General features: G+C 22.7%; 2 protein-coding genes across 3 annotated transcripts; both read right to left on the bottom strand.

The window, feature by feature from the left end:
* Positions 1–5756: 5756 nt before the first annotated feature.
* On the bottom strand, positions 5757–7389 carry Bma-strl-1.2 (Uncharacterized protein; the record flags this gene model as incomplete). Of its 2 annotated transcripts, none has more annotated exons than XM_043074327.1 (5): positions 5757–5961; positions 6246–6385; positions 6684–6818; positions 7023–7187; positions 7345–7389. In XM_043074327.1, 5 exons carry the CDS (start codon positions 7387–7389, stop codon positions 5757–5759), a joined length of 690 nt encoding a protein of 229 aa, XP_042930261.1. The 2 variants fall into 2 exon arrangements, with proteins under 2 accessions (XP_042930261.1, XP_042930262.1); XM_043074328.1 differs by having other exon boundaries at positions 6729–6818.
* Positions 7390–12339: 4950 nt separating this feature from the next.
* Bm4793 (Uncharacterized protein) lies at positions 12340–20002 on the bottom strand (the record flags this gene model as incomplete). Its single annotated transcript, XM_043074326.1, has 8 exons — positions 12340–12571; positions 12894–13156; positions 14042–14297; positions 14619–14677; positions 14915–14987; positions 15236–15415; positions 15652–15737; positions 19934–20002. 8 exons carry the CDS (start codon positions 20000–20002, stop codon positions 12340–12342), a joined length of 1218 nt encoding a protein of 405 aa, XP_042930260.1.
* Positions 20003–21423: the final 1421 nt, after the last annotated feature.

Genomic DNA, 21423 nt, shown 5'->3' with positions numbered 1-21423 from the left:
CATAAAAGCTTCTGTATTTCTACTGTTTCTTTTTTTTTTTTTTTGCAGTATATGAATAAGAAACCCGTTTTGCTCCTTTTTTTATTGAATTATTTTTTCACTTCGTTTTTTAATTTTTTCTTTTTTCAAAAATATGCACAGAGAAAGAAAAGGTTAGCCATTTCTTATCCACAAATGCTATCACTCGTCACTTTTTTTATCACTTTAGTGTCCATCTCTGCTTCATGAATATTATCAAAATGCGTGTGTGTGAAATGTTTGGTAAACAAGGAATAAAAAGGCAAAGAAAAATACATGAAGTTATTCTTCGTTTGTTATGAAAAAAAAAAAAAAAAATGAAAAAGTTGAAATAGACGTCATAACTTTGTTCAGACAGGAAGTTCCATTTTAAAGCTGAATCATCTCACTTTTTTTTTTGTCCTTCGCTTTTTTTTGTTGTTTTTGTTTTCCGAAATTATTTCGAAGAAAACTGGGTGAAGAGGAAATGAAAGAAAGTGTCATTATGTCAATCTTTTCCATAAAAAGTAAGTGGTTTATTGTTTACGTAATGCAATTTGTAAAATAATCCATAGAATTATTGAAATATTTTTTATTTAAAATAGGATAAATTTTTATTACAAAATTTTTTCTTCCTTCTTTTTCTGATTATGTGTAATGCCATTTATATTATTATTATTATATTAACCTCACTGAATTGATTTAATGACAGAAAACTGAATTTTATACCAAAAATAAAAAAAAATTAATAATACTCTTCAGAAAGCAAAACATACCCCATCGATGAACTAAACTACCGTTACTGATAACAAATAATATGACCAAAAAGCAGCGCAATAGTACTGGTTTACGCGAAATATTTACTTAAAATTTAGAACTTAAAATGCTAACATTCATACTTTATATTGTTTTAAGTGTAAAAAAAGTTATCAATTTTCTAAATTCTTCCATTAATATTTTGTTCTGATGATGAATCAAGCAAAAATTTTTTTTGATTAATAACTGAAATATTTTTTTCAAATGTATGCATAATTCATTAATTCCTTTTATCTATTAGAAAAAAAAAAGGGAAAAGGAAAAAAATCGAAATATTTTATTATGCAATCTGTTTTAATGTTAATGCATTTGTTTTTTTATGCTTATTTAAAATATTCATTTTAAATAAGCATAAAAAAACATTTTGAACTAAAAATTTTTCCATCTTTTCAATCAAACTTTTACTTAATATTTAATTTAAAAAAGAAAAAAAAGAATTTTTTAAAAAAATATCTCAAGTGTACGCCAATATTTGAATTATTTAAGAGAAGATTTTAAGCAATTTGTTTTTTCATTTATTCAAATCATCAAATTAACAATAAGCATCAAATATTGTGTAAATTTTTTTCTTTTTTCCCTTTTTCTTTTTTTGTGTATGTGTGTGATAAATGTCAAATTTACAAATGAATTTATCATTCTTCATAATCTTTTACCATTTTAAATTCCATGAACAAAAAAAGCGTTAAATTTATTGTAAATTTATACATATTACCTGTATTGTATTAAAAATTTCTTTTCATATAACAGTGCAAAAATTATCATTTTCCAATCATTTTATTTAATATATAAAATTTATGATACAATTATTTGATATGACATTTATGAATACAATTCATTAATGTATTCTTTTGTCATAATTTTATACAAAAAAAAAGAAAAAAAAAAAACGTACCAACTTTGACAAATGCAACTATTGATATGACAAATGATTGCTATCATATTTAACAGATGTGACAGAAATGAAAGAATTGTATTTAAATAAACAATGGAACATTTAACTGATAATAGACGCTAGTAATCAATATTTTATTGTCAATTTATTCATCAAATAATTTTTTAATCCATTTTATCATTTTTTTAAACTTTTTTTTTTGAATAATTAAAAAAAAATTTTTTTTAATGTACTCTTTGTCTTTGTCTTTGTTTCTGTCTCTGTCTCTCTTTCAAATGTTAGAAATTGTAACCGACTACCTGATCTCTTGACTGATTATGATAAAATGATAATGATAAATTTTCTATTTTTGGATAATTAGGGAACTATTGAAAAGATCAAAATGAAAGAAAAACACGAAGTGTGATTTAATATCGTTCCTTGAAAATAATTTGCAAATTTATATGAGTAATACTGGTAGGTAATTTAAATTAATATTAAAAAAATATAGATAATATAAGTTAATACTAAAAGAAATTGTGCGTGAAGATACCAGTAATAAGGTTTAAATGAAAATTAGCTTGCAAAATTTTGACAAATTACATTTGTTAATTCATTAAACTTCTTTTTTTTTCTCAAATAAATAACTGCAAAGATAAAAAATTTTTCATAACTATGCAATTTTAAGTTTTTTTATGAAATTAATTTAATTATATTATTTTATACATTCACTATACTTGATTCAGGAAAGCAATCATCAATTTTTATAAATTAAATGTAAAAACGTTTAAATAAATGAATAATAATTTGTTTTTTGATGTTTATTGAAAAATATTAAAACATAAACAAATTTACAAACAAGATTTAATTTTCGACAATCTTTTTATCATTTCATTCGTTTTCGCCTTTTTCCATAAAATCTACTTATTATGGTTACATAGATAAACGAAAAGTTTTTTTTTTCTTCTGCAATCGATTTTTTTTTGATCATTAGATAAAAAAAAAATTGTCTTTGTTTGTGTTTTGTTACTGTTTTCGGGATAAAACTAAAATTTATACAAATCGGAAAAAAAAGAATTAATAAAATATTCAATATTCGGTGCTAATGTAATTAAACTGATAAATTATAACAACAAATAAATAAAATAAGAAAATTAGGCGAAAACAAACGCAAAAATCAACAAATTTTTTCTCTGTTAAAATTTATTATAATGTAATCGACTCTTTTTTTCGCTCAATTTTACAAAATTTCATATCATTGTTATTTGTTTATCATTTTCCGACTTTGTATTATCTGACATTTATGTTTGTATAAAATAAACATTTAGTAGAAAGCAGAATTTTTCGGAATTTCTAACATTTCCTAAATTCATTCGTTTGATCAACTTTAACTGCAATGATAATAATAGAAGAAATTTCGACAAATTATTAGAACTATTTTTCCTTCTAATTTGCACCAAATAAAAGATTTGTTGTCGTTAAATCCGATGATAAAGTGAAATTAAAATTGCTGATAAAGCGGACAGAATATATTTATAATTTACTGGCAATACTAATTAAACAGGTACTATTATTATATAATTATTTATTCATTTATTTATTCATTATTACTTATTCATTTATTTATTATTATTCTTACTATTATTATCATTATTTTTGAAAATTTTTTTGATTCAATAACACTTCTTTTCTTTGAAAAAAATTCGTCTTATTAAATTGTTAATTTGGCTTTAGTAATTTTGATAATGTATAATTTTAATCAAATTATTCACAGTCAATTTCAGCTTACACTTGATTAATCAGATCTTGACTTCATTTATTTATCATTATTTATAGTATTGTATATTATGCGCTAATTGCAAAAAATAAACGACAATATTTTTGTATTATTTATTAGTACTATCGTGAGTTTACCTGATTAATTATTTCTATCATTTTTAATTTTAAATTTCAAGCTATTTTATATTAAAACTTTTATTCCACATTTATTGAGTAATACATTACAACAAATATTCAAGAAAAAGATAAGTTTTACAAATATTATTTAAAATTTTATTTTAGGTTTTTTTTCTTAAAATCAGTCCAAAGCATTTAACCATTTTCGACACTTACAAAAAAAAAAAAAAGTTTTGAAAAATGATCTTTGTCAACATCAAAATGTCAGTATAATTTTTTTTTTTTTTTTTTTTAAAGAGACAAGAAAACGAAGTGATTGTAAACCAATGATAATGATGAAAGTAATTGAAATGCTAAACAAATTACAAAAAATGAAAAGGAAAAAAACTGCATTAGAGTTTTTTTTTTGGTTTTGTTTTCAAAAGTTTGAAAAACATTAAATGTTTAAAATTTTGAAATGAATTAGTATTATCATTTTATGCTGTAACGTAGCAGAAGAATTTGATATGAATACGATTAATTTACTAATGAATTATAATTCTTTACTTTTATAACTATTTTCTTTCCGTTAACACATATCTTCTAATATTAAACATTTTTTTTTTTTTTACTTTTTTTTTCAAACTCAATTTTTTTTAAACTATTATTACAATTTTAGTTATTGTATGTCACATGATTAATTTTATGTATTTTTTTTAATATTCGTTAATTAACAATAATCGATAAAAATCAGGATGAAATTACCGAAAATAAATTGAATATTAGTAAAAATCATCAATATTACAAATCTCATTATTAATTTTTTTTCAAGAGAAAGATTTTCTATTTTTAATTAATATTTATTAAAATACGAAATAGATTTCATTAGAAACAATTTATACCGGTTACTAAAGCTTAAATTTCAAAATCATTTAAAAGGTGATAAGAAGTAAAAAAAAATCGACTCTTTCAAATTTATTTGAAATATTAATGCAAATTTGAATTATTAAAAGCGCTTTTTTTATTAAATTTAAAATCTTTTAAAATTTTAAATTGATTTATGTTATGCACTTAGATATATGAATTTTATTGTTGGACAAAATCTGTCTGAGAACAATGGTTGTCATTTTGTTAAATCGTATCTCATTTGATAATTAATTCAATTTCTACAAATGTTACTTTGAAATTTTAACATTTTAACACTTACTCCAATATATTTATTGGAAGAATAAAAAAATTCTCTTTTTCAAAAAAAAATTTTTTTCGCTGTAAAAAAAAAACGAGTGATAAAAGGAAATTATTTAATTATTCATTAAAGAATTGTTGAAAATTAAAATTAACCAATAATTCATATAATCAAATGGCGAAAAAAAACTCTAATTGCATTTGACTAATAACATTTTTCATTTATCACTTCAATGAAATATAAGCAATAAAATTAGATGCTACATTTGTTTCTTTGTTATCATTTTTTGATTATTTATCATTTTTATGATGAGTTTACTGACAAACGATGACTAACAACATTTTTATTGATGTAGTATACCTGATTGTCAAAAAAGAAGTGATAAAGTGTAGTTATAATGACTGTAATTATTTTCATTGCAATTAATTATCAAATAATTGGGTTATATGTTTAACAAATATTGTTAATATATTTGATGAATAATTTTATGTTATAAGTTTTTTATTTAATAGCTGAAAAAAAAATGCTTTCAAATCTAACATTCAAAAGAAAAAATTAATGGATAATTATTTTAAATGATAAAAAAAAAAAAAACAAGCAGGTAATTTAAAAAATATCCTTTGTTTTTTTCGTTTAAATAAATAGTGAATATAATTTAAAATGCTGGAATATAAGTGATTTATCAGTTTAGAATGCTTAATTCATAATATTTTTTATCATAATTTAAACATTTTTGTTTTAAATCAAAAAATTTAGAGCTAAATAAATAAATAAACAAAAAGAATATGTATGTATAAATAAATATAGTCTATCAACGCATTGATTAGTTGTAATCTTTTTGTTTGATATTTAAATAAATTTCAAATATTGGAATAAAATATTGCAAAAACAAACTTTTTTTTATTCAGAAATTTATTTTTCTAAAATTTGCTTGTTTATTTTTAATTTAAATAATAATAGGATGAGTAATATAATAAATGATTTGAATTATATGACAAAATTTAGTACAAATTATACAGCATCATGCTTAAGTCGTTCAATTTGTTTACGTATCGATTCAGCATCTTGTAAAATTAGCATACTGAGTGTTGCATCCGTAATTACACTTGGTATATCAGGACTTTTGAAATCCACACACATCACATAATCAACAATTGTTTTTGTGGAATCCTTGGGATGAATTCGAAAACGTCCACCGCCAAGTATGATATGTCCACTACAATTTGTTATTATCATTTGATAAAATTTGATAAATTATAGAACTGATAATTTAAAAAAAGGACTATGTTTAACGATGAAATTATTAAATTAAAATTGTTTCATTTTCTTTTGTAACATAAAAAATGAAATTTATGGTAATAGATATAAGTAATTTAAATTTGCTGAGAAGATAAAATACATGCATAAAAATATAATTTCTGAAAGATGAACAATACAAATTTAAAATTATTTATGTTATAATAAAAAAATCAAACTTTTTATCACTCAAATGCAATTAACCGTATTTTTTGCGGATTAAATTTAAAATCAGGAAGATTAATGCTTCGTGCAGCTTCAATAATTTCATTATCAGTACGACGAAATGTGCGACACATTAGAAAATCTCGTCCCTTAATGCTTGAAATATCATTCATTGCGTACTAAAAATATTATTGTTTTAATTGATCAAAAAGAAAAATTTTGATTTAAAACTCAAAATAAAAAAGTAAAAAGATTTGTTTTTATTTTTATATATGTTTAGTTTTATTATTTAACATTAATTTCTTTTTTTCATTATCAATTCGTTATCAATATATAGTGTTATTGATCGTTTCATTTTTTTATCCCTCTAATGAAACTATTTGTTTAGTTATTTTTATTTTAAAAATCCAAAGTTTTTTCGTTTTTTTTTAATCTAAACAATTTTAAAATATTTAATATATTTATTTATTTATTTACATAAACAATATCTGTGTTAGATGATAGATCAGCAACAATTTTCACATTTGAAATATTTTTGTTGTAATGGGTAATATCAATAAAATTTTCCCAATGTTCCACAAATGCTTGTTGCAGAGGGAAATTAAAAATAGTCTGAAAGAAAATAAGACGAAAAAAAAAAGGAAAAAAATAAACAAGCAAACAAATGAACAATTTCATCACATAATTATTTCTTATAGATAAAAATTTCCCTTCTTTTTTCTTCTTTCAAAATTAAACAATTTTGTATAATTTCCTAATGTTATCCCCTTAATTAATCAAAATGCTTGGAATTTGAAATTAAAGAAAAAAAATTACTCTCATAGTAAAAACTTTTCCCATTTTAAAGCGTTTTGAATAAACAACATCGCTTTTATTCGAAATTTTTTGTTTCCAACCATCATGATCCTCGAAATCGGGCATGTTGACAAGCTCCATCAAATCTCGTAATGCATCATTTGCTTGGCGTATACTTTCTTCATACTTCAAATATTTCAACAATTAAAATATACAAATTACTTCCGAAAATTCAATTTGATTTGATTTACAATTTAAAATACAAAAATATTTTTTGCTAATAAATTTTTTTCCAAAGAAAGAAAAAAAAAGAAAAGTAGCAAAACTGCAAATGAATGCTAACTTTTTGATTATTATCAGTGCCACTCGAATTATTTGTAGAAGTCATAGCTAAATTCATTTTATTTTATTTATTTATTTTTTTAATCATTAGCACTAAATTAATTTAATCAAATATTTATTATTTTTACATTCATTTTCAATATTTTAAAGTATGAGTTCTAAAATAAAATAACAAATATACATATGATGAATATGATAATAATTAAATTTCGCTTATCGTTAATGCATATCGTGTCAGTGAAGCAAAATTTGCGTAACAATAGACATAACTTATGATAGTGACAAATAAAAATTTAATATTTAATCAAGACTAAAATGATGAAATCAAAAAAAAAAAATTAAGAAAAAAAAAAGACGAAAAACATAAGATAAGTATAATTGTATGAAAATTCTGCACGTGAAAAATAGTGTTGAATTATTTGATTTATTGCAACAAATATTTAGTGTTAGAATGTTTTATTTTTTTTTAAAAAAAAAAATTGTGCTATAAAAGTTTTCAAATTTATGTATCTAATTCGAAATCTTCAGTATATAAATTTCAAATCTGAACTTCAATAAGAAAGATCTAAGCAAAAAACTTTTAAGAACAAATTTAAAAAAACGAATGTCACATATGACTTTAAAAAAAACCCTTGAGATGTGATTTATTAGTGAAATGATGGAATTTTTTTGAAATAATTTATTTTATAGCATTTAAAAAATAAGTTGTAAGTATTATCGCTAAGTGTAAAAAATTAAGGAATATTAAAAGAATTAAATACATATATTATTTGAAAAATTTAAAAATTATTCTAATTAAATTCACTATTTTAAATTTTGCTGAAAAAAAAAAGATGAATTCTTTCTTTTTCGCACAAGCAAATTTATTATTTATAACAGAAAGTTGTCAGAACAATTTATTGAATGCTCATTCAGATAGCTGTTAAACCTATTAGATGCTTACTATTTATTTTACTATTATCATTATTATTAGTAGTAGTAATTAATGATTATTATTACTAATTATATCAAGTTTTCTCATTAGGACAGAATAGCAATAAAGAATTTTGAAGATTTAAAAATTATGAAATTAGTACCCTAACTTATAATTATTGTTCTGAAAAATTTAATCTTTATATCAAAAATACCAAAAAATTTTACAAATTAAAAAGTTTCATTACGACTGATTGCAAAAATTGTATTAACAAAATATTTCGAAAGAAAAAAAGGGATAAAATGCATATATAAATGTATTTGATGCAGAAAAGAGGACAACAATTTCTGATGCCGTTGGTGATAATGGTGATAACATGTCCAGGAAAAAAAGGGGGCACCAGTTTCCGGTATGGATAGCGATTATGATAATGATAATAATATCTTCAATAAACGATCATTGATATCCGGTATAGATGATGATAATATTGTTGATAACGATAATATGCATGCAGTAAAACGAAGAAGTACAATTTCTGATATTGCTGATAATAATACTAATAATGATAACGGTATATCTGATGGAAAGAAAAGAGAAGTGGATATAAAAGTTTCTAATATAGTAATAATTATAAAAATTTATTTGGTCAAAACTAACTCATAAATATTATAAAATTTTAATGTGTTTTTTTCAACATTATTAATATTTATGAAATGAATGAATGAATGAAAAGTGCAAAGATCAGAGAAAAACTTCTAAAGATTCGCAATAATTAACAAAAAAATCTTATTGAACAAATAAAATAACAAAAAATATATTAGTAAAGTAACATGACAATAGCTCGCACTTGTTGCATTCAATCATATTTATAACAATGACATATTACAACTCAAATATCGGAGTAGTTAATATGAAATAAATTGATCACTAATTTGTCATAAATGAAAATAACCTGTTCATTTTCTCTTTCTTTTGTGTACTATTATTTTCTTTCAAAATTTTCATCTTGCTTTCTCCCTCTGCCCTTCTCTCTCTAAATAATCATTTGTAATTCAACAAGCATCGAAGATTAAAAAATAAAAGCAACTATACAAAAATAGGTTAAAATTTATTATATTGCAAAAAAAAGAAATTTAAGTCAGAATTGAATTAAAAGATTATAAATGATAAAAATACATTATATTTAATGTATTATTTAATAATTACGCAACAAAAGCTATTCCCATAGAACTTTTTTTTTTCTTTCAAAAAAGAAAAAATAATTATAAATGATGCAAATAAGTCATTAAATAAAGTATTATTTGTTATTGTATACACTTATATTACACAGCTCTAGCATATATTTAACAATAAATCAACAAATTAGCAAAAATCTAACAATCCAATTATTATCAGTTAAATATGGTGGAATTATTTCTCAGTTGATAAAACTGGTTTAATTTACATTTTTTTATTCACATTAGAACGTCATTTTCATATTAATTCATTTCGATATTTCACCTTTTCCATTCATTATTTTCACTTTTTTTTTTTGTTTCTTGCTTTCCTGATTTCACATTCATTCATCATTTACTTTCATCAGTTAGCTTATACAGTTATGATAGTATGAATCAATGTACAAGTTGGTAATTTAGCAAAATTTTGTTACACTTATCAATTAAAACCAATTCTTTCACAACAATTATATATACTCAATTGAAATCAATCTTCCCATTTTTTTCTTTTTTTTTGTTAAATTTTGACACAATTTAAATTTTTTCAATATATTATATATGCCTTATCACTTAACTGTCGGTAGCAACGAACAAAATTTTACTTATCGATTTTTTAAATTTGTTTGTTATTCCTACTTTTAGTATAATTCAAATAGTATTGAAAATTTTTGTAATAATTATTTGAGTTGTTTCTTTCAGTATAGTAAGGAAAAAAAAATAACCCATAACTAATAGTTCAATTTTAATTACATAATTAATACAAATATACAAAAGCATTGGCAATAAAAATGAAAAACATTAAATAAAATTTTTTTAACAAGAAATTTCTTCCATATAACGACAATAATCTGCACTATTCATGACAAAGTGTTACTACAAAAAGAAAAGTAAATAAATAAAAATAAAAAACAATGAAGAAATTTTGAGGAAATTTTATGAAATGTAGTGATTTGATAACTTATTCAAAATTTTTAAATTAATAACTTCATTCGTACTTTTGTACCATATGAAGCTTACATCCCAATCCACTGATATAAAATAATCATTTGAATTGAACAAAAATTATTTGAAATGATAATATCTTTCTCTATTAACTATTATAAAGAAATCATTTGGTAATTTCAATTCTTTTAATTTTGATAAATTTAATTATCGTAATCGAAAAAAATATTAACTTGATGAGAAATAAAGGAAGGAAAGAACACACACAGAGAGAGAGAAAAAAAAACAATAGCGTAAAAAGATTGTTATCATGATTTTTTTTTTTTTTTTGATAATTTATGGATAAGTAAATTTATTGCTCATGGAAAACAATTACAAATGATAAGTTAATCAGTGGGTGTAGTTTTTCATATCCAAAGATTTTAATATAATTTACTAAAAGTAGTGAAGTTCATTTAAGTTTTATTTTATCAAATAAATAATTTAAATGAAAAAGAGGTATTAATTCAAGGAAAAGGGAGAGCAAGAGAAGAAAAGGGAGGAAATAGTAGTAGCAATATTTGTGATTTTATTTTTCATATGAAACAATGTGGATGAAAAATATTTCATACTTGATAACAATAATAAAAATTTTTGCAAATGATATTGGAAAAAGATATTAATAATGGGAAAAAAGAGAAGAAAGAAGGAAAAAGGATAAATCATATGCGGGAATATTTAAGTTAAAAATTTGAAAGATTAGATGAAAATAACAAATTCAATGATATTTTGAGTATCTATTTGATACGATTTTTAGTTTCCATACAATTAATATAATTTAGAAAAAATGTGGAAACATTTTATAGAGAAAAAGAAATTTCTTTCATTGTTGAACTGAAGGTTCTTTTGATTGAAATTTTTTATTCAATTTTTTTCTTGAAACTTAACATTGATTAAAATAGAAAAAAAACTCTCGACTTTTTTTTCTCGTTCTTACTTTTTATTTTTTGGGAATTATTTCATTATTAATTTGTGAATTCGTAAAAATTCTTTTTATTTGCAAAATGCAGTTGAAAATGAATTGAAAAGAGAGGGATGGAAGGGAAAGGAAAAAGAAAAGACATTTGTAGACTTGAGGATGTATGAAGAACGGGAAAAAGATGGGTTGTATGAAGAGAAGTGGAAGAAATGATAAAGATGAAAAAAGAGTGAAGAGGGAAAAGATGGGTTGTATGAAGAGAAGTGGAAGAAATGATAAAGATGAAAAAAGAGTGAAGAGGGAAAAGATGGGTTGTATGAAGAGAAGTGGAAGAAATGATAAAGATGAAAAAAGAGTGAAGAGGGAAAAGGAAAAGATTATTTCGATTTATTTCATTTACTATTACGAATTGATAATCAGATGAATTAGCTAACATTTTCAACATTTATCATTTGTTTTTATTTACTTCAAATTAATTAATCTTGTTTATTCATATTGTTTAAAACAGAAAAAAACCTCGGAAAAAAACCTGAATTGACATCATTTATTTATCATTATTCATTTCAATTTGTTTCTGGCAAATGATGATCGATTAATATGACGATAAATTATCGTCACTTTCTTTTGAATGGGTTAAGAAAACAATGAGAGAGATTATTAAAATTTCAAACGAAAAAAAATTTTCTCATTTTTCATTCATTTTTTTTTCCGAAGTTTTACGACAATTTATCTTTATTCATCAATTTAAATGATAAGTGAAATTTTTTTCTCTTTTTTTTAGATTTGAAACGGCTGTGATGTTTTTTTTTTTCGAGAAAAAAAAGAACGACATTAATAGACGAAATGAAATTTTTCTTTTTTTAATACATTTTTTTACTTTTAACATGTAGACTAATATTTGATACAATTAATTAAGTAGAGGTTTGTTATGGTAATCATTAATTGTAACCATGAAAGATGCTAAAACTATCAACGGCGATTTGTCACAGGTATGAATTCACTTTTATCATTCACTTTTGTCAAGGACCAACCCCGATTATTGGAGTACCTATGAGATTTCTGATTTTGAAATGATATCGTACTAAAAAGTGATGACTTTTGAGTAGCTGAACGATTAAGATTATTAATATGGCGTAAATATTTCTTTTGCCGACAAGTGCACTTTCGATACCAAATACGTATGGTGGAAAATAACTTCCGCCTAAAATGCGATGAAAAATTATTAAATGTTGCTCTCCAATATGTTTTCTCCCTTTCCCTTTTTCTTTCTTTTTTCCCCTCTCTCCTTCCTTTTCTTTCCCTCTCTAAAATGGATAAAACAAAATGATAAATAAAGAAAGTAACTGTTAGTCAGAAGCTGAATCTAAATCATGAATAAAAGCAATTCTTTACACTTTATTATTTTATATCATTAAAATAAAAATTAAAAAGTTAAAATTAAAATGATTTCAAATCTATGAATTTAGTCATCAATCTGTGCTGATTTAAAATACAAAATGAATAATGCTATAATTGTGGTTTACCTGAAAGTAGCACTCGTTAAGCAGAATAAAACAACATTCAACATTTTCCCAGTAAGTACCAAAGAATTAGTAATACAAGATATTTTAGCAAATGTTTCCGTCTTTGCATCACTAATTATTTTTTCGTAAAGGAATAATATTGCAGACGGTAACTGTGTTATAGTAAAGCATGATACTATTGCTGCAATTGTTATTGTCATTTTCCGCTCTTGTTCGCAAAAATTCCCCGATGCTGGCCCAAGAGATGCTTCTTCGTTTTTAGCCTGCAAATGTTGCTATCGTATATCGATCCAAGAAATATTTCTTATTTTTGGTCTACAAATATTGCTATCGTAAAGCACAGTGCTAAAAAAAATAGCATTAAATCTATTTCAAACTTTGTTTGTCGTAATGAAATAATAATGATAAGATTGAAATATGTTGGAATAAATTTTTGATAATTTCAGGCATTAAGGAATGAAAATTGGATATTCCCCACTACTGACATAAGATGAATACATATAAGATAACTTATCATAAAACCTCAGAATTTTCAATTAAATGTAGAAAAAGGTCCTTATTCCAAGAAATGAATCCAATCAATTACTTTACTATTGAATGACATATCCATTAAACAATCAGATGATGTATGGTAATATAGCTGGATATTAGAATTTTAATAGTTTGCCCAAAATTTCTTTCCTTCATCAATCAATTTTTAATTAATATAATATTTATATGTCCTTTTTTAAAGTTTACCCAATTTTTACTTTATTTTGAAAAGTGAAGATGATTTTGGATAAATATTATCTTCATTTTTTTTCAATTTTTATTTCCATACTTGTTATATTATTTTGTTCGTGGCAGAGTAAAATCGTGATAAAATGATAGAAATTTACTCAAATACATTGTCTCTCGATAATTTTAATTTTATTTGATTTTTAAAATCTATTTTTTTGAATTCTTTTTTTTTATTTCAACAAAATTGTAAACTTAAATTTGTTAGCAATATCAAACATCAGTCATTCCTTGCATTATAATTCATTATAAATTTGAATCAAATAAATAAAAAAAAAAACCATTTAGTTCATTTTTTGAAATCATTTCATTTGCTCTTTTTTTTAAAAAAAAATTTAAACACAACATTTAAAAATAATTGTAAATAATACCTTTTGTGTTCGAATTTGTAGCAAACGAATTAAGTATACATTAAGAAAAGCAACAATAAATACAGGAATGATAACACCAATAAAAGCATTTGCAATAACACTTATATTGATGTAAAAAATAAATTGATTGGATGGTTGATAATATGGTACTAAACCAAATTCCGTCCAATTCCAGGTTACCGGTAAACATTTCACATATACCTGTGTCATATTGCATACCCATAGAACAGCACAACGATAAGAAAAATGATGATAGCTAAAAATTGTTCATTTATTTTATTACAAGTATTCAGTCAAATTATATTTCACTATTCAATTTATGATATCATTTGCATTGTTGTATTTTTATCACTTCATACAGTTTATGAAAAAGTACATGATAAATCAGAACATCTAATACACAACTGATTAATAAAAATTTATTGAAGATGCTAAAGAATAATTAGTTTGCCGGTAAACTTAAATAACTATTGTTTATTTTACATTATACTACCCGGTGTACTGTACCGTTTACAGTATCTTATAAGGGTACTGTAAACGGTACATCTGTCGTACAGTAGTGAACAAAATAATTAACCCTGTTAATATCAATGTGAATGCGAATACTATAGTTACGATAATGAATGATTCCACTGCCTGTAAAAGAAGAAATGATAACTGACGATAAAGCATATTAATCAAAAAATATTAATTGCATTAGTATCGTATTGTATTTTTTATCGACTGAATGCTTTTTTTTCAAAATGTAACTGCAATTTTTTTTTATCTTACTGAAATTTAAATTAAAATTGATTTCAAAAAACCTTTAACCCATTTAATTATTAATATTATTATGTAAATTAGAAATTACAGGAAAATTGAAAATGCTCTCACATGATATTGTTTCAGTGATCTGAATGGAAATTTGATTATCAATAATCGTTCAGCAGAAACAGCAAGTACAATCCTGAGAAAGAAATGAGGTAGATTGAAATTGAAATAAAGTAACGAATAATGAATCAGATAAAAAACATTCTAATTATGAATTTCTTCCAAATATCATGTGAACTTAAGGATATGAAACTTAATTTATTGGATATTTAAATAAATAAAGTGAAAAGAGAAATCTATAATTGAATTAAGAATTTCCTTCAAATTTTGCTAAAGTCATTTAAAATTTCGAATATGGATTTTGATTTTTATTATTAAACAAACCATATAGCAGCACAAGAGAACCAATTTGCTAAAGCTGCAAAATGTGTTTTTATATGCGCAAAAATCGTGCGAAATGTTGTGCTTTCATAAAATCGTTGTGATGCTGATAAACTTGTGGGTAGCATAAAGATGAATACGGCTATATCAGCTAATGCTAATGCTGCCAATAAATGATTTGCTCTAAATTATTGGTTGATAAAAATGATAAGCGAATGTTTAATGATCAATGGATAAATAAAATTAATCAAAAGAGACATGATTTTCTATAATTTATATATAATATCATTATTCATCCAAAAAATATTTAGCTTTATTTTCTTACTTTTTTTTCTTTGCATTTTGTTTTCAGAATTGTTTATCCTTAATTCTGAATTTATGAGAAAAAAGAGAAAAATCAAATAAAGAATGCCATTTACCTATTTCTCATACTTTGTTTGAGTAGCACTGATAGTGTTAACGTATTACCAATAATTGTTACAGCAAATTGGATTGGAAATGCTGTCTGAAATAATATTAACAATTTCTTGCTTCTTAATTACTCCAATTAGTTGTACTTAGAGTGATTAAGAAGTAATTTTTTTGCTCATCAATAGCTAAAAGTACTGTATTTGAACCAATATTATTCATATGTTAAAGCACAAAAATTTCATTTATGAGATTGAAGAAAAAATTGATTCCCTGAATTTAATAGTTGCTTTGAAATAATGTTTGTTTGAAAATCTTTTCATATATTTTTTATCACTTTATTCATATATTTAAAATGCAGTGTTTCTAAATCTTTAAATTTCAAATGAATGAAATTTGATTTTTTTACTTGCTAATAACTAATTGGTGCAAGAATTATACAGCTAGTGAAATGTATTATTTTTTGCAGTTTGTTCTTGCGCATTCAAAAATATTTTGAAAGTTTTTTGAATTATAAATGAATCGAAATATCAAGAAAAGAGGAGATTGGAATATTTTTAATTTTTGATTTATTTTATCTTTTACTCCAAAAATTGTCATGTTTCGCACATTTTCGTGATCGAAAAATAAAGATCATTAATTTTCTCGTTTTCTTCCACTTTATTTTTCTTCACTTTTCTTTTTTTCTAATCATAAGATAGACTTCACTTATTGACAAATCAAATGAATCGTCAATAAAAAAAAGAATGCATATTTTAGTAATGTCTCCAGGGTTTTTTTTTTAAATATCTGTAACTTGTTAAAATATTTGTAACTTTTTTTCCTGCAATTATAAGTTTTAATGCAAAAATTAATATTTTTTCTTTTCTTTCGTTTTTCGTTCTCTTCGAAATTAAAGAAAAAAATGAAATGAAAATAATTTGTGAGTTGTAATTTTACATTTATGATGAATGATTTAATCAATTATTTAATAACAAAATTGATTCAGTGATAAAGGTTGCTCAAACAAAAAATTAGTTTTAAATTCTTTTTTTTTCTCCTTTGTTGTTACCATTTCATAAATTCGTCTTTTTTTCACACTTTTATCATTTTCTGATAACTGCATAATGAAAACTTTTTTCTCCGACTATTCTAAAATAATTAACAATATTTTTTCAAAATATCGCATGCAGTTTTTTCATTCATCAATTTTACCGCACATATCATTTTTTAAAATTTTTCCTTTTTTTGAAATTAGAGATGAAAGTTATTAACAATATGTATGTATGAATATGTATGAAAAAATTTTAGCTTAAAAATTTTTGCAAAAAAAAGCAGATGAAATAAACTTTAGCTTAAACTTTCGAAAATATTACTTTCAAATAATTGTGATATTCAATATTTGCTGTAAAATGTGAGAAATGAATATGTTTAATTTTATTAAAATTTAAAACTATCCTATCCGAAATTTTACTAAAAGTAGGTAAAAGAAGAAAGAATAGAAATGGATCATCTCTATGTTTTATTAAAGCCAACAAATTTATTTTAAAGAAAAAAAAAACGATTATCAAATAAATAATAAAAAAGCTCGACATGGAAAAGGTTTAATAAAAAAAGGTGAAAAAAGATTCGTTTAAATTTCAGTGCTTTAGCAAAATTATAAATAAAACCAACCAATTATAATTGTTGTCAGTTTAATAATATCAATACATAAATTGCTTATTATTATTTTGCTAAAATTATTTAATCCATTACATTAATTATTTTAACATATTAATACAAATATATTAAGCGTATAAAATGTATTACACATAATAATTACGTGTAATTTTAACAAATGCTTAAATATAATACTTAAATGTTAATTCACATACATTTGGCCATTAATTTATTTATAACGTTTAGATAAAAAATAATAAATATTAGAAATTAATCTTCTAATAGATATTATTTGACAAATTTTCAAATAATAAATTTTATTTAAAATGTAATCCGCAAAATTTTTCATGGTATTATTCATATTAAACAATTAAAATTATTTGTTAGAAACTTTAACATATCTCATTCATTTTCAATTTATTACACTAACTGATAGCTTTAAAGATCTCCCTTTTTTTGATAAAATGTTTTTAATTTCTAAAAAATTTTTTTGAAATTTCTGAAAAATGGTAAAAGAAATTTGATTTATTGTCATTTGCTAGTTGTGTAAAAATTGAAATGTTAGTTGAATAATATTTGTATATCTTTTTTGTAAATTAGTTAAATGAATGATATTTGTCAACACAAACAATGAGTAAACATATTCATCATGACTGACAACTAAATTTATTTTACTTTTTTTTATTTTTTTGTCAATGTAACTAAATGGAAAAAAAAAACAGAAAAACCCCCAGAGATAAATGAATACATCTGTTTATGATTGCATGAAAAAATCTTAATTTCTATTTCTGCATCTAATGCGAATAGAAATATTTTATGTATTACTGAGCAAATGATATGCTCAAAAAATAACTCAAAATTAACAAATTTGGAGTAAAAAGAAAACCGAAGATTAGCATAGAATTATTTGATAAATAGTTAATGTTGTTGATAATGAAAAGAAATATATGTTAAAATTTAAATAATTACATAAATCTTAATCAAAAGGTTTTGAAATATTTTTTTCTTTTAAAATAGTTATCATTTCAGCTTTTTTTCGTCTTTTAAAGAAACTTACTGATAATTAAAATGCAGTAAATATCATTTTGTAGATAAAAATTTCTACGAATTTGTATTTTTCCCGATAATTTTTTTTTTTTCATTTTTTTCCGTCTTTTTCCATTTTTTTTTTTTTTTTTTTTGAATTTTCTAACTGATGAAAAGAAAAAAAATGTCCTTAAACGAGAAAAAAGTGGACAGGGAAGCTTTTAAAAACGGAATTTATTACAAATGCATAAATTTAATTATTAATGTATGATATGCCCCCCCCCCCCCCCAAAAAAAAAAAAAAAAAACATTTCCGTGAAATGATAATTTCTACTTTCGTCATTTGTAAAAAGTGCAAAATATTTTTCTTTTTCCCTTTTGAAACGGAAAGGAAAACTTTTGTAGATAAAGAAAGAAAAGGAAAAAAGAAATGAGTGCTAAACATTTATGAAAAGTGAAATTAAATTTGCTTAAAATGGCGAATATTTCAGGTTTGCATCTTCAAATGCTTTATATTCCTGCAATAATACAAATATAATCAAATGTATGAAATAAAAATTGCACTAATTAAATAGTCTAATCAATATATGGTAATAACTGTTGAAGAAGTACAAACAAATTCAATAACAGAAAAAAAATTTATTTTTTTAATTTTTTGAATTGTTAATTGATAGTATTTTAAATTTGACGATATTTTTAGTACTTTAATATTTTGATGTGTTTCATATTCCACAATTTTTTCAAAAGATTATCATATTTAATAATTTAAAAGTTATAAATATCTGAGATGAACAAATAATTTTTTTTTACGTTTTCAGTTGTTTTGCCGTTTTTTAGGGCAAAAAAAAAGTTTATTTCATAATCTCAAAGAATAGTTTTTACCATTACAATTGTTAGGCCACCATTTATTTGATTATGAAGTATAAAAAATTTTGAAATTAACGATTTGTAAGTGAATGTAATTTGTAAATAAGTAATCTAATTTGATTTTTGTATAAAATCTGATCAGATTGCTGATGATTAAACAACGCAAATTACACGGTGTAAGGTTTTCAATTTAAAGCCAACCCTATTTAACATTTAAGGGCTAAATAAAAAAAGGAAAAAGAATCATTTGAACTTTAAAGAAGATAGGTAATTTGATACTTTGAAAGGGAAAAATGATAAACAAGACTGAAAAAGTAGATAAATTGTTGAAACTGAAAAAAAAATGATTACAATCAATTTAAAAAATAAATAATTTTAATGCATATGCTTTTTAGCACTGATGCTATTAATTAATTAAACAAGGAAATGAAGTTAATTTTTGGTTCGATTAGGGAAATAGAATAGCCAAATTATTCTGACACTGACGGTGTGATTTAAATGGAAATATATTAAATGAGAAAGAAATGGTATTAAAAAATTGTCAAAATATTAATTCAGTAAAAATTAAAATACTTTAAAATGCTAAATTTGAATTAGATAGGAGCAAATATCATTAATCAGTTACCACATGATAGTTTTTTAAGATTTGATTTTACATAACTTTTTTTTTCTTTATATATATATATATGTAAAATATTTTAACAGGTAAGTTTTCTACCACTGAAAGAAAATTTTAATTTTTAATAAATGTTGATAATAAACCTGATAAAAGAAATCATCGGTTGGAGCATTGAGATTTAAATTTTTTAAACATTTCATTGAATATTTCATCGTTAATTAAACAATTAAGTGAACCTGAAAATTGGTTTTTTCTTTTAATAAACGAATTAAAACTATTTATTACATCAGTTAATCAGTTCTTTTAATCAATTGCAATTATATTGTTAATAATTTGGATTGAGCTAGAACGATTAGACAATTTTATTTAAGTGTTAGCGCAACAAACACGAAGTGCACAAAACATCAGAAAAATATGACAATAAGGAAGAAAATGGACGGAGCAAAGAGAGAAATGAAAAAAAAAAAAGAAAAAAAGAAAAAACGAAGAAAATAAGAAAGCTGTTGCTTCGATTAGAATTTATAAAGTTATTACTTTTTAATTACCTTTTTTTAATTCAGAAAACTTTATATTTATTATTATAATTTTTTTTCTGGTTTGACTTTTTTTTTAATTTATGAATGAAATTTTTGTCTGCTTATTTTCCACCTCTTTTTTTTCTTCAGAAAATATTTTCATAATAAATTTGCTGTTTTCTAAAAATTTCAAAATATCAGAAAAAATTGAAAAAAATTATAAAAATTTGAGAATATTGGAAAAGTGTTGAAAGAATAATTTTAGTAGAAAAAAACTTTTTGTTCAACGATGTAAATTTTGTTTTTTGCAAGTAAATTCAATTAATTTTTCTTTTTTGAATTATTAAGTCTTTCGTGTACTTAAGCTTAAAAGCTTAAAATTAGCTCAGAAGAGCCTATATTACACAAAACAATAACCATAAGCGACAATTGTTTTAAAAAAACAAAAAAAAAAAACGATATCTTCTGTAAAAGTTGTTATAGATTTGAGACACGCAAAGAAAAAAACCGGAAAAGAAGAAGAAAATTTATAACACCATGAAAAAACTGTAAGATTAACTTTTTTCAATTAATTTCATTTTCGATTTAAAATTCAAGTTTTTGTTATTATTCATACGGAAAATAATATCGTCAAGTTTGTAATTCAACTATATAGAGAATGAAATTGATTTTTTAAATGTTAGATTAAACTCATTAAAATTGATTTAAATTATACAGTTGTAATATTATTGGATTAAATTATTTTATTTTGGATCTCTTTTTTCAATTTATTTTAAGCATTTTTTTTCTTTTATTCTATTAATGACTAATTTTAGAAAACATATTTAGAAATTTTTTTGGTAAATAATATACCTGAGAATAGCATTGTTACATATAATTAACGCTGCAGAATTAAAATAAAAAAAATTTTTTAATTAAAAAAAAGCTGGCTAAGGTAATAAGATGAAAAGAATGTGTAACGCACATTTTAAGTTATATTTTCAAGTGCTTGTAGCAAGAAGTGAACAACGGATAGATAAGTAGAAAATTGTGGAGAAAAGAAAAAAAGAACTATGAAAATAAATTTAATTAGAATTTCCGCCAAAATGTCGCATTCCTTTTAACAGCCATTCATTCTC

The sequence above is a fragment of the Brugia malayi genome, assembly GCF_000002995.4.
Source record: "Brugia malayi strain FR3 genome assembly, contig: Bm_v4_ChrX_scaffold_001, whole genome shotgun sequence".
In the NCBI taxonomy this organism is placed as follows: Eukaryota; Metazoa; Nematoda; class Chromadorea; order Rhabditida; family Onchocercidae; genus Brugia; species Brugia malayi.
The sequence above is the reverse complement of the archived record's forward strand: the minus strand, read 5'-3'. Positions and strand labels throughout refer to the sequence as shown.